A 14,302-nucleotide genomic window follows, 5' to 3' on the forward strand; every position below is an offset into this window, starting at 1 on the left:
CTTGACTTCCCATACTAACTCATGCCTTCCCCCTTCCTTGAATCCTCCAAATACTCACTTAGGGTTCGGGTATGATAAAAAATAGATAACGCAACACTACCTCTTCGGGAACATTTCTACCTCATACTCGCCTTTGTCAGCCGCCTCATACACATAACATTACATAAGAAATCTTCCCTCATAATTCATAATCTAATCCCATGTAAGAGGAAATGAAAAATCGAGTAAACCTCTTGCCCAAATGTATTTCGGGAAGCTTGAGAATACGGCGTGAAGTGAAGGTCATACAGGTGGGCGTCACGAGTCACGGTGGGCTTACCTGACACGGGCACGGCACACACACACAGGTAGGCGAAGGTGTAGCGAGGCCTTGGCGTGTAGCGTGTCGGGGTGTTATGTCAGGGTGGAGGTGGACGGGTTTGGGTCGTGAGGTGTTTCTCTATCTACGTATCTCTGTCTATCTACCTGTGTGTGTGTGTGTGTGTGTGTGTGTGTGTGTGTGTGTGTGTGTGTGTGTGTGTGTGTGTTGCCGCATGACGCATAGAAGTCAGGTAAGGCGTGACCCTGCCCGCCCCCCCCCCCCTCCGCTCCACCCTCTTCCTGTGTGTGTGTGTGTGTGTGTGTGTGTGTGTGTGTGTAGGGCCAGTTAATGTTCCTCGTAATTTTCTTTTTGTAATTTTCCCACTTTGAAGAATTCGGCGATATTTTTAGGCAAGGTTATCACGACATGCAGGCTCATGGGAGGAGACTCATGCATGTCGCCAGTGTATGAAGGAAAGGCATGAGTGCTCGTCTTAGTCTTGCTTCTTATCCTACACTATTTATCCTTTTCTGCTATTTTTTCTCACCTACTAACTCATTCTTTTTCATATTCCTCATTATTACTCTATTTTTTTTTTCCGCCCATAAAAATCTTACTCTATCCTACAATGCTTACTTTTTCCTTCTATTGTTTTTTTTTTCACCCACTTATTCACTTCCTCATATCCCTCAGTATTTCCTCTCTTCCTATTTTCATTTTCCTCTTCCTTCCACTTAGTATTCACATCTCACAGCCTTCCTTTCTTTTTTTCTCTCCCACACAAAACTCACTCCTATCATATTTGTTCCTCTCTCCCTCACAAGCTCCACCTTTTCCCTCACTTTCCCTCCATTTTGCATTTCATTCCTCTTTCGTCTAATAATTTTACTAGATACAGTATTCTTCCTAACTTCTATATGCTTGCTTTTATGGCTATGGTGTTCCTTGCCCTTATGGTGTTGTTTACCGTCCACACTGATCACCCTTCAATTTCTTTCTTATTTCCCTTATCTCCTTAATTGACCTACCACCTCCCCCACAATGAAGTTTTTATTTTTTTATTTTTTTTCCCTCATTCAGTTATCCTTTCTCTATTCTTCTTCTCTGTGCTTCTTTCCCTCATTTCCCTTCCTCATCATGTTTCAACCCATCGATTTCTTTCTTTCCACATTCTCCCTACCACATATATTCTTCGTCTCCGTATTGCTTCTTTATTTATGCTTCTTCCTCCACATGTCCTTTCCCTAACATATTTTATTTCCTTCAATATTTCCTTCTCTCCATTTTTTTCCCCTCTCTTCTGCCTCTTTTTTTTCTCTCTTCGATGGTTCCTCCCTCTATACATGTTTCCTCTTTATGATCCTTCCTGTTTCCCCTTCGCTATGATCTTTTTCTTTATCCTTTTCGATATTCCTCCGTCAGTATCTTTCCTTCCTTCCTTCATCTTTCACTGTTCCTCATCCTGTTTATTGTATTATTTCTTTCCATCCTCCAACTTTTTGTTTAAGCTTTTCATTCTCTTGCAGACTTTCCTTCATTTCTTTCACCATTTTTCATTCCTCCTCCCTCTGTCCCTCCTTTCTCTCCTCCTCCCTTCATCATGCTTCATTTCTACCCCACTGTCCTTCCTCTCTCCTTCAACATTTTTCACTCTTCCCTCGCAGCTTTTTTTTCCTTTCCTCCTTTATTCCTTTATTCATTCCATCCTCATTACTTTTATGTCTCCTTCCGTCCTCTTTCATTATCCCTCATCCCTTCCTCGTTATCTTCCCCTCCCCTATGTCCCTCATTATTCTCCACGCCGCATTGCTGTTACCTCTCCCTTTATTATCATTTTTCTCACTCTCCTTATCTCTGTCACTGTTCCGCCTTCATCAATCTCCTATTCTCTCCTTCCGTGTTGGTATTCCTTCTCCTTAGACTGCCATGGACGGTCGTTACGGCGGTCTGGAGGAGGCTTTAGTGTCAGGGGCTGGGGCTGGAAGGGCTATGAGAGGTTGGGAGGGGAAGGACAATAAGGAAACGGTCACGTCCCTACCACATGGCTCATGGTGGAAGCGTGGCGGTCTCCATGGCAACGAGCAGGACGCCGCCACGCTCTGCTGTCACCGTGCGCGTTGTGTGGAACCGCATGCGTCACTCCTACACCTTGTTGTCGAATTGCATAGTCTAATTGCGCTTACCACCTTTACAGTCTCCACGGAGTCATAGGCCTTCTCCTAGTTAATGAAAGCCTTACAAAGAGGTTTTCTGTACTCATTTAATAGCGCTGCATGGTTGAGAGGTCACTTTGAAAGGCAGCTTGGTCCCTGAGCTGGTCAGATCTAATGTAAGAAATTCTGTTTGTGATTATTTTTGTGAATTATTTGTGAGTAACTGACTGTAAGGTGACAGGGCGATATTTTTTTAAGATCTCAACCCTCATTAACTCGTCGTTGCTGTACGTCAGTTTGCGTTTAGCTTTCTTCGGGCATCCATTTGTTTTTTTCCTCTACCAGTATAGTATATTTCTTCACTGTTTTGACACGAGTAGTATTTGAAATTTTCGCTTCCTTAATTCTCAGCACTTATGAATGTCTACTGCTTTTTTATATTTATTGTTTTTTGTAGCTTTTGTTTCTGGCTGATAGCACTCCCATATCTGTGTTTCTGCATATGTAGTTTTGTTTCTGAAGACAGTTAGTTGTGTTTTCCCCCACAGTGTCAATTGCAACTTGTTTCAAAATAATGACGAAGTTTTCGTTGGTACTTTCATGATTTCCTTCGTTGTGAAGGGCCACCGCATAAATTTTAATTTATATTGTGAACTATCTCCCGGTACCCGTGAAAACTTTTTTTTTTTATATGTAATACTGCCTATCAGTCCCTTTTTCCACCCTCCACATTATCATCCTCTACAATCTACATGACCGCCACTCCCCTCCACCTCAACCGCCGCGGCCTTTACACCCCTAGTGACCCCACCACACCTACAGAGCTGGGCGTGGTCCGTTCTCATGCCACGCCTCACGTAATCTCGGCACTTCCCGTTTTCCTGCCAGCAGGAGGGCGTTATCAGCCTGTCTGCATGGTGGGTGTGTTCTTGAGGCACACAAATCACAGTTCCCGGAAGCTGACGCCTCGAGGAATTGCCCGTGAGCCAGCGAAGGCAGATCAATAACTGCAGGTTGTGGCTGCATAGCGTGTCGCGACCGTGTTTCCCGAGTGGACCGTTTGGTTGAGGTAGTTTGAAATAAGACAGCGGTTATTGGCCGTGGCGTGTGCGCAGGTCGTTCCAGCAGGCGGGCAGGCCACGCCTCTTCGTGGTGTGCTGGGGAGCAGAGCTTATAAAGCGGCGTGCGCGGCTGGAATGCCAGCAATCTCACTCGTGTTCCCTCGTCACACTCTGTGAGGCTTTCCTCAGCCACAAAAATGGTGAGTTGACGTTGCCCGGTATTACTTTGCTCGTGTGCACGCGTTTCAGCACCCCACCAGTACCTCAGCCTGCCGAACATTGTGCCAAGTTTGCTGGTCTACGGTGCTTGGGGCCCGCGGGACCGTGAGCACCGCCAACAGGAGCGAACGTTCCAGAGCCAGCCAGCGTGACTCACTGCGGCGTTGGGTTGCCGCCCCCCCAGCCCCTTGACGTGACAGGAGAGCGGCCAGCTTGGCTACATCAGTATTAAGACCTTCGTTTCAGTAATTATATAAGCTTCAGTTAATCTCAGGCTTTAATGGAGCCATTTCCACAGTCATACGTTATTTAACTTTAATAACCACGGGGCCACATGTGCATGGATGCCCAACCCCCCGCCGACCCCTTCAGCTCGTGTGTGGGAGTCACGGGGGACGCGCCTGGCTGCGTCGCTCTTTCAAGCAGCTGATAAACTGTTGGATAGAGCTGCAGTCTCATATTAGCACATTATATTACACTTTTACGTAATCGGACGAAATTACGTAGTCCTAACTTTTTTTGCCCCATTAGTAATTGAAGCCTTTCAGATACATTGATATCCTGGATAATGAGCGATGCTACTTCTCCCTTGCACTGTAAACAGAGGACTTGGCACTTTTCACTTTTCTAACGACTGCCTGGCAAGAAAGGCACCTTATTTAGGACCAACAGCGTACCCGGCCATAGCGCTACAAGGAGCGAAGACCCACCGCTCAGCCCGGCGCGGCGAGGCACGTGCTTGGGAGGCAGGCTGCAGGGCTGACGGGGCCGCTGACGTTTGGGTCTGCAAGGCTTTACTATTGATCCGTGTTTTGCGGCGCCTCAGCTAACAAGGACTGGAACATCACCTGCATAACGAGTATATACGTAAAAATATACTGTACGGAAACAGTTTATGTTGAACTAGTTTTGGGACATGACCGATGTATCAGTTTAGTGAGGCTGGGGCGTCGCCGGCGAGATGGATGGGTGGAAAAGGAGGTTATTAGAGACGCTGGAGGGGGGAGGAAAGCTTTTGTGTGGCCAGGAAGAAAAGGGAAGGGAAAGGAGGCTTAGGACACGGCGGGGAGGTGTTGGAGTGAGAAGAGGTATGTAGTGAGGTAGAGGGGAAAAGCAGAAAGGTATGGAAGCACACTTGACAAATTAATAAGGCAGGGAGTGAGGCGACAGAACGTCAAAAAATCACAGCATGACTCAGAGGGTGAAGGAAAAGAAAGTGTGGAAGAAGGCCGTAGGAAAGTGAAAAGAACGGGGATAGATAGGGCTTCTGTAGGTCGACGGGGGAGGAGGGGGAGGGAAGGAAAACGCTACCGGACAAACCCCTTAAAAGGAAGGGAAGGGTAGAAGGTGACTTATGAGCAATAAAAGGTAGGGGAAGATAGGAAAGGGGGGACTGATGCAGGGCTAAAGGGAGGAAGATTGCACAGCTGGGGGTGATAAAGGGGCGGGAAGAGCTACTGGAAAACATAAGGAAGGAAGAGAAAAGGAGAAACGTGACAAATGGACTGTAAGGGGAAGAGGAAAAGAGAGATGAGAGCTGCTTTAGAAATTAGGAAATGGGATTGAGGGAAGAAATGAAGGGTAATGGGAAATAAGAACCGCGGGACATTACGGGAAGGGGGAAAGATGATGTAAAAGGAAACATAATAGGGGGAAGGAAAGGAGAATGAGGCTTCTGTAGGGCGGGAAATGGAGGGTATGGAGGGTAAGGGCCACAATGAAAACTTACGAAGGAAAGGGGAAGAGAGGAAGGATGAAGGCAGAAGGAATGTCGCTGGAAGATTAAGATGTTGATTGGCCTTAGCAACGTCTGGCTTCGGTCTGCTAACCCTGCTTCTTATTGATCCCCCTGCGACCCCCCACCCCCCAACCCCCAGCACCCACTCTTCACCCCACACCTCCCCCACCCTTCAACACTCGATAGCACCCAGTACCCTTCTCTCTGGTAACATTCTGCACCCACCCACACTCACCCAACCACACACACACACACACACACGGACAGTCATTCACTCTTCCCCCTCCCGTATCCGTTTTTAGTCCCATTCATTCAACAAGCGACGGAAAGGGGAAGGGAGGGAGGGAAGGAGAGAGGAAGGGAAGGTAGCCATGGGGAGGGGACGAGAGAGAGAGAGAGAGAGAGAGAGAGAGAGAGAGAGAGAGAGAGAGAGGGGGGGGAGGGGCATCCAGGGGAGTCAGGGCGGTAAGGGGCTGATGGCCTTCAACTATCTTCCACCAAGTCAAGTGTTTATCACGATAGACAAAATTTGTACCGCGTCGTAGGGTAAAAAGATCTATCGAGGTGTTTGTTTGCGGTGAAGTTTGGTGACTGATATTTTTTTCTATTATTATCTGTCTGTCTTCCTTCGTCATGATGATTAGTGGGCACTCATACACTTTAAAGCTTGTTCAAATGCATGGTTTAGATATCAGCCCAAAATTACGGATCACAGAATGCTTTGGTATTATAGCTTATTCAGCCTTGCGCAGGGATAGTTTTTTTTTTTTTTTTTTTTATCCAGTTTTTATTCTCTTCACATGGCAGTCTTTTTGCACCTTATAATTCCTCGGTTCTTAATACGTACGGCGCTGGAGGTACCTTTTATCTTGCTTTTTACGAGTTACGTGAGGTCATGCAAGGGACGGCAGGGGTATCATTTACCGTCACGAAAGGGACAGGAAAAATAAGAAGCAAATAGCCTCACCTCTACGGAAAAAAAAAAAAAAACACTCATTACCCATGCTGCTGAAGGAAGGACACTTTCATATAGCCGACCTGGGAGTGACGGGAAACAAAGACAAACCGAGACTAAACATATATTGACCAACCCATGCAGTGACACTCATTATGAAAGCAGCCCGGCACTAGGCCTTCACGTAGAGAGAGAACAGACAGTCAGGGACGCCGCCTCGCCTCCCCACCGCCCCCGCTCCACCCCTCCCCTAGGTGTATGCGTGCCCCGCCAGGTAACATCACTCACCGCCCGGCAACACGCAACACCTGGCGCAGCGAAGGACAGGTTTAAACACTGCACCAACACGAAACGGGACGCGACGGGGTTGTTGTTTTTCTTTCCGCAACAGTTTTATTTTGCATGTATCAAATGGCAGCAAAATCCACACGTATGTGCAGTTGAACTTGATGATACTTCGACATGTTAAATTTCTCTTTGATGTAATTAAGACACATAATGCATATAATATTTAAGAGTTTATGACATTTTGCATGTATTACCTTTCCCTTTTGTCGAAGAATGTTATTAAAGCCGTGATGTAAAAATGCTAAATTACATATGTGAACAGAAATAGAGGTAGGTAGAAGAGAGAGAGAGAGAGAGAGAGAGAGAGAGAGAGAGAGAGAGAGAGAGAGAGAGAGAGAGAGAGAGAGACCCTTTCGTTACGTCAGGGAGTTCTATATGCAGCGTTCAATAACCCCCCTGCAGTAGTGTAGCGCTCAACATACCGAGGCCAAGGGTATCGAACCCAGTCCGGTCAATGTGGCGACAAAGGATCGGAATCGTTAAATAATCCAGGGCGTCAAACAAACCCTTCCCCTCTCCCCCCACCTCCCGCCTCCTCAGCTGTGCCACCCAACAGAATAAGCAGCAAATGGTACACGGTGAGGGATGAAAAACACCATCAGGGGAAAAAATAACATATAAAACTTCTGGGGGGGAGGAAGGCAAGGCAGTGTAGGTTAAGGATAATAAAGGGAGAGGGAAGGAAAGGGGAAGCGAGAGTTGGACTTGGTAAAGGGAGGAGAAGGGGAAAAGGGAAACTAAAGGAAGGGAAAGGGATCAGGTGTGTGTGTGTGGGGGGGGGGGTATTTACGATGTATTTAGTCACACTCGTCCTTCACTTCAATCACGCTAATGAGGAGTTAACACGCTGCCCGGACTCTTTGATGTCTGTTGTTTTGTCGTTATGTTGCTGCTCTCTCTCTCTCTCTCTCTCTCTCTCTCTCTCTCTCTCTCTCTCTCTCTCTCTGCGGTACGAGTGACATGATAATAAACTTCGTCACTCGTTGGTCTGTAGTGTTGACGTGCTCAAGGAGGCTTCTGGCATGTCGGGGGGAGAGAAGGGGGGTGTTCGGAGGAGGGGAATAGTGCCAGCCACACCCTTAGCACCAGGAGAAGGCGTGGCAGGGAGTGGCGTGGCATGGCGTGAGGCGTGGCGTAACCCGGCAGGGAGGACACCGCGAGAGCTTGACGCATGACTCACGCACTTGTTTGCCCTTCTGTTCCCATGGCGACGGCTTGGTGGTGGTTGTGGTGGTGAGGGCAGAGAGGCAGGCAGGCAGTTTTCAGGGTCACAGTAATTTGTTTGTGTTTTCCTTCTGTTGCGTCGCTGTTTAATGTGTGGGTATGTTTGGTGTTTTTAAAAGAGGGGGAAATGGAGAGGAAGGACGAGGGGAGAAAGGAGTGGAAAAGAGGGATGAGAGAAAGAGGGAATGAGCTAAAGTTACGAGAAGGGGAAAAGGGAGAGCGTAAACGGAAGGGAGTAAGAGGAAAGAAAGACATAAAAGGATGGGAAAGGAAAAGAAAAATAGAGGGAAGTAGAAGGAAAAAAAAAGAGGAAGGAAGAGGGAAAATAGGAAACAAAGCAGAGAAAATGTAAAATGAGAAGCAAAAGAATAAAGAAAAGAGTAAGGAAATAGGAAAGAAAGAAGAGTAGGAAAGAAAGGAGAACAATAGAAACAAAGGGAGAGAAAAGAAGAAAGCAGGAAAAAGGGCACCAACCAAACATCCCTCACCAATCCCTAAAGAGCACGTGACTACCACTCCACCACCCTCGACGTCCCTTCCCTCATGGCGGTATCAGTGACGGGGCAGACCGGCGCCGCGACGAGCTCTATTGACCGGCGGGCTGCGGCAGGGCTATGGGCGTCAGGGTCATGCGAGTGTTTCAGCAGCGGGGCCCGACGGCATGGCTGGGCTGGTGCGTGATGGGTCCCATTTGATTTATTAGTGTGTGTGTGTGTGTGTGTGTGTGTGTTCCGGTTGGCTGTCTGTCTGGGTGTCTGGTTATATGGCTCTCTGGGTTTCTCTCTCTCTCTCTCTCTCTCTCTCACACACACACACACACACACACACACACACACACACACACACACACACACACACACACTGTCAACCAATCAATTAAAACAAGTCATCCTAAGCTGCGCCGAAACAAAGCCTTTATCCTGAAAAAAAAAAAAAAGTTGAAATATCAGCAGAAACCTTAAACATTCACCGACACCTCATGACTGGCTTTTCTCGCGGTCCTCTATATCCCCCCCTTTTTTTTTTTTCTTTCTGACTTCCTCTCTCACCCTCCCTCTTCCCTCTACTGCTTCCCTTTTTTCTCTCACTTCCTCTCCCTCCCTTCCGTTTTCCCTCCAACTTCCTTTTTTTTCTTTTTTTTTCTCATAGTTCTTTTTCATTCTTCTTATATTTTTCTCTGGTTCTACTTCTTATTTTAATCCTTTTCCATTTTCTCTTATTTCCGTTCTTTTCTATTCCCTATTTATCCTCTCTCTTAAACTTCCCTTTCTTTCTCAATTACTACCTCTCCGTCCTTCCTTTATCCCTCCCTTCAGACATTCCCCTTTTCTTTGCTACCATTTCCTTCTTGATTGCTGCCTCCTGTCCATTTCTTCTTCAATCTACCTTTCCCGATTTTCCTTTTTTTTTTTTTTTTTTTTTTTCTCGCCTTTCTTCCCCTCTACTTTGTTATCCTGCAATCTGTTCTGTTCCCTCTTCCTGTTTCTTTCTTCCCATGCTTCCTTCACCCTTTCACTTCATCTTTCTTCCCTCCTTTCCTTCCTTCTCTCCTTCCTCTTCCTCTTACACCTCCCACACATTAACATCCACATCGATCATACAGGCAAAGCAATATCAGTATCTCATTCACACCTGCCACTTCACATAACTCCCTCCCTCACCTCTCCCTCCTCCATCTCCTCCCCGTCTCTCCATCAGCTTTCTTCTTTTCCTCTCTCTTATTTCATCTTTCTTTCGGTCACTTTTTCTCCCTCATATCCATACTCTCTTACATGTCACCTGTCTCTAACTTTCCATGTTCTCTCCTTCCTTCCTCTCTGTCTTCCCTTTCCTTTCTCTACATCGTTCATATTCCTTTCATTTCTCTCTATGTTATCCCGTTCTGTCTTTTTTTCCTTTCCTTTAGTCATGCCTCTTATTTATACCCTTATTCATATATTCCCTTAACCGTGTTCCGTTCCCTCAATTCATTTTTTTTTTCAACCTCTCATTTATTCCACACCGCCCATATCCTTCTGTATAGCTTCCTCACTATACCTCCCTCTGTCCTCCTTACCTTCGCTCAGTCTTGTCGTTTCTTCTTCTCTTTGTCTTATCCTCTTGTGTACCTTCCCTTGTCCTCCTCATCCCTCCTACCCTTGTGTCCCCTCCCTCCCTCCTTCCCTAAGTGTCCATTGCATCACTGAAACACACGGGTATATTGCCAGTCGTATCTTTCTCACCTGCCCACTTACCTGATCGTTGTTGCTGTTTTATGAAAGAATTACCCTCCGCTGTAACCATTCTCCGGCGAAACTGTTCTCGAAATGGCCAGGTTAATCGGAGTTTTGGGTCAGTTATACGTGATATTCTGTGAAGTTTTCCGGTTATGGCAAGATTTTGTGTTAGTGGGTTGGTTTAAAGTGCCTTGGATGGTTTAAAGGGATTGTGTGTGTGTGTGTGTGTGTGTGTGTGTGTGTGTGTGTGTGTGTGTGTGGAGTGGGGGGGGTGGGGGGGGTCTTTTAAGTAGCCGCAGCGCCAGACAATTCACACACACACACACACACACACACCGTCGGTTCAGTCACGCACTCATTATGCTCCCCGACACTACCCAGAATAAATGAACATAAGAAAGAAAGGATTTATGTGCATGGCTTAGATTCTTGATTGTCCACACGCACGGGGTGATAATATAAACTTTTATTTATTATTATTCAGACCATCATCACTGTAGAACTGGTTTAGTGTATCTTTTACTTAAGAAGAGAGCACAACCAAGACCGATCGGGGCAGTTGGAAAGGCAGTCCCTCCAAACTGCATTAAACTGAACTGGTTATATGCTTGGCCATAGTCGTACACCGTTAGCAGTTTACGTCCTTCACTACCCACAGCAGAACATTAATACAAGTCCCTCCCTCTCTTTCCGCCCCCAGCGTGAGTGTATCAGCGTGCACATCGGGCAGGCGGGCGTGCAGATCGGCAATGCGTGCTGGGAGCTGTACTGCCTCGAACACGGCATCCAGCCCGATGGCTCCATGCCTTCAGACAAGACCATCGGCGGCGGCGACGACTCCTTCAACACTTTCTTCAGCGAGACGGGCGCCGGCAAGCACGTGCCGCGCGCCGTCTTCGTCGATCTCGAGCCCACGGTGGTCGGTGAGTTTGCAGTTTATTAACATTTTTTTTTTATACTGTTTTTCAGTTACTTCTCACAAATGTCAACTAGTAGAGGGATGCGTTTCTTAATATTTAAAAAAAAATATATGTATAAGCCTGTTTGTAAAAAAAAAAGTGCCAGGAACATTATACAGCTTTTAGAAAAACAGATGACTCGGTACTTCCATTACATGTCCCGTGTCAGATGAGGCAAGGGTTGACCGAATCCTGTTAACTCGAATGGACCGGACAAAATATAGATATCAAGAGTCATCATTCATAACTTGTAGGAAACCATGTCGCGCCTCTAACATCCCTTATGACAATTAACCCTTGCGACACAGACGAGGTGAGGACGGGCACGTACCGCCAGCTGTTCCATCCTGAGCAGCTCATCACGGGCAAGGAGGACGCCGCCAACAACTATGCGCGCGGCCACTACACCATCGGAAAGGAGATCGTCGACCTCGTTCTGGACCGCATCAGGAAGCTCGCGGATCAGTGCACAGGCCTCCAGGGCTTCCTCATCTTCCACTCCTTCGGCGGCGGCACCGGGTCTGGCTTCACCTCACTTCTCATGGAAAGGTTGTCTGTGGACTACGGCAAGAAGAGCAAACTCGAGTTCTCCATCTACCCCGCCCCGCAGGTATGTATTTATGGTTCCTTGCTTCTGCGTTATCCTCTCTTTCGGGTATTACATTGACTGATACATGTACCTTTCCGTTTAACACTCACAATGGGGAAAACGCCACCCTAAAAAATGAGATGAAGTATGAATAGTTTTAATTTCGTATAAGTAAAGTTGGATTATCAAACTTTATTCTTACACTATCATTTTTATTCCTCAGTTCTCCTGACACAAGTACCATGTAATTTGAATAGTGTTTACGGATTGGTTGGTAGGCCTTTGTATGATGCATCGTGACTGGTGTGTTGTATCATGCAGGTGTCAACGGCAGTGGTGGAGCCCTACAACTCTATCCTGACCACCCACACCACGCTGGAACACTCCGACTGCGCCTTCATGGTGGACAACGAGGCCATCTACGACATCTGCCGCAGGAACCTGGACATCGAGCGACCCACCTACACCAACCTCAACCGACTCATTGGCCAGATCGTGTCCTCCATCACTGCCTCTCTCAGGTGTGTGTGTGTGTGTGTGTGTGTGTGTGTGTGTGTACCTTTATGTTATACGTCGATTCGATCCAATCTGTGCTAATGTTTGATCTACTCCTCTTTTTCTTTTCTTTTCCTTACTCAGCTTTTCTTTTATTCACGCCGTCTTCCTTCCACCAAAGCGCCTTTCCTTAACTAACTCAAGATTCACACTGACACTCACTCACTCACTCACCCAGCGTCCTTCACTTACCCACACCTCCGTCCTTCACCAGGTTTGACGGGGCTCTCAACGTAGACTTGACCGAGTTCCAAACTAACCTGGTGCCTTACCCTCGCATCCACTTCCCTCTGGCCACCTACGCGCCCGTCATTTCCGCCGAAAAGGCTTACCATGAGCAGCTGTCTGTCGCCGAGATCACCAACGCCTGCTTCGAACCCGCCAACCAGGTGAGAAAGTGGTGGGATCTTTTGACTGGCCTCTGTTTGGTGGGTCACCACCTCGAACATACGAATAAACTACACTTTGTACACAGTGTTCTCAATAGGCAATAGCGTTGTCGTCAGGGTAACTTGCATGTATGAATCCAAACTTTGTCGCATTCAGAATAGTTAGAAGACTATTGCCTTATGGTATTCAGCATCCACTGTCTACTAAAACACATCGAATACTTCGCTGTCTCACGCTACTCGACCCCTCGTGTTGTTCAGGAAGTAGTGGTTCGGTAGTTGTACAAGTGACCACATTTTGTTTTAAAAAAATTCACACATTTTTCTTTGTTGTAAGGAGAAAGACCAATTAAGATCTTATAATGCAAAGAAATGCTCGCAAGACGCCGCTCCTTTAGATAATAAAAGGAAATACCAAAAACTGATTGACTTTAGGTATTCAGTGTGTGTTTTTAATGTTGATGGTGATGGTTGAATAACACGAGGCGCCGAATAACTGGGTAGCAGATGTTAAAGGCATGTGTTTTAGATGCAGACAGTGAAGACTGAATAACACAGGTTAGTACAATGTTGAGATGTGTGTGTGTGTGTGTTGTCTGCAGATGGTGAAGTGTGACCCGCGCCACGGCAAGTACATGGCCTGCTGCATGCTGTACCGCGGCGATGTGGTGCCCAAGGACGTGAACGCCGCCATCGCCTCCATCAAGACCAAGAGGACCATCCAGTTCGTCGACTGGTGTCCCACAGGCTTCAAGGTGAGCAGCCACCCCCACACCTTTGTTGTGCCGTAGTACTTCCTTCTAGCTGGGTCACACACAACACGACCCAATAATATGAATAGATAAATAATGACATATAGGCTATACATATAGATAAATTTTCAAATATATATATTTGACTAACAAATAAGTGTATACTATAGTAATATGGCAGAGGACACCTTGTCTCAACATGAATAAGTTTACATATATTCTGAACACAAATGTATTTAACACAAAACCCCATACATAACAGCTACATCACATATAGACTATGCATATAGAAAGATTTTTTTTCAGTTTTCAAAAGAATATTGCATGCACACAGAAAATACATGAGAACGGTGAGTTTAGACTACCAAGTTGCACATCAGGAAAAATTAGCATCGAAAGCACCAGTCATTTCGTGTCCATAGCCTCCTCAAAGACCCGCTCATTGTACGGCAGGTGGGCATCAACTACCAGCCTCCCACGGTGGTGCCCGGCGCTGACCTGGCCAAGGTGTCGCGGGCCGTGTGCATGCTCTCCAACACCACCGCCATCGCTGAGGCCTGGGCGCGGCTGGACCACAAGTTCGATTTGATGTATGCAAAGCGCGCCTTCGTCCACTGGTACGTCGGCGAGGGCATGGAGGAAGGCGAGTTTTCCGAGGCGCGTGAGGATCTCGCCGCCCTCGAGAAGGACTACGAGGAGGTGGGCGTGGACTCGACCGACGCCGAGGACGAGGAAGGAGGCGAGGAATATTAAGAACCAAGCAGTATTAGGAGCAGTAACGGCGAGGCGGATGAAGTGAACAAAGCGAGCGCAGAGGAAGACGATTCAGAAAAGATATCGAAA

At 47.0% G+C, this 14,302-nt stretch overlaps 1 protein-coding gene across 2 annotated transcripts in view; it reads left to right on the forward strand.

The window, feature by feature from the left end:
• Nucleotides 1-14,302, forward strand: part of LOC127000013 (tubulin alpha-1A chain) — a 75,414-nt gene that overhangs the window by 60,335 nt on the left and 777 nt on the right. The window contains exons 1-7 of one of the 2 annotated variants that reach the window (XM_050863395.1): nucleotides 3,561-3,715; nucleotides 10,916-11,138; nucleotides 11,483-11,784; nucleotides 12,085-12,284; nucleotides 12,533-12,707; nucleotides 13,310-13,462; nucleotides 13,913-14,302. The exon at nucleotides 13,913-14,302 is cut by the window's right edge and continues 777 nt beyond it. In XM_050863395.1, coding sequence (XP_050719352.1) covers nucleotides 3,713-3,715; nucleotides 10,916-11,138; nucleotides 11,483-11,784; nucleotides 12,085-12,284; nucleotides 12,533-12,707; nucleotides 13,310-13,462; nucleotides 13,913-14,212 — 1,356 coding nt within the window. In that variant the 5' untranslated portion in view covers nucleotides 3,561-3,712 and the 3' untranslated portion in view covers nucleotides 14,213-14,302. Of the gene's footprint in view, nucleotides 1-3,560; nucleotides 3,716-10,915; nucleotides 11,139-11,482; nucleotides 11,785-12,084; nucleotides 12,285-12,532; nucleotides 12,708-13,309; nucleotides 13,463-13,912 lie in introns of those variants that run through there. The other variant, XM_050863396.1, reaches the window with a different exon arrangement.

The sequence above is a fragment of the Eriocheir sinensis genome, chromosome 17, assembly GCF_024679095.1.
Source record: "Eriocheir sinensis breed Jianghai 21 chromosome 17, ASM2467909v1, whole genome shotgun sequence".
NCBI lineage: Eukaryota > Metazoa > Arthropoda > Malacostraca > Decapoda > Varunidae > Eriocheir > Eriocheir sinensis.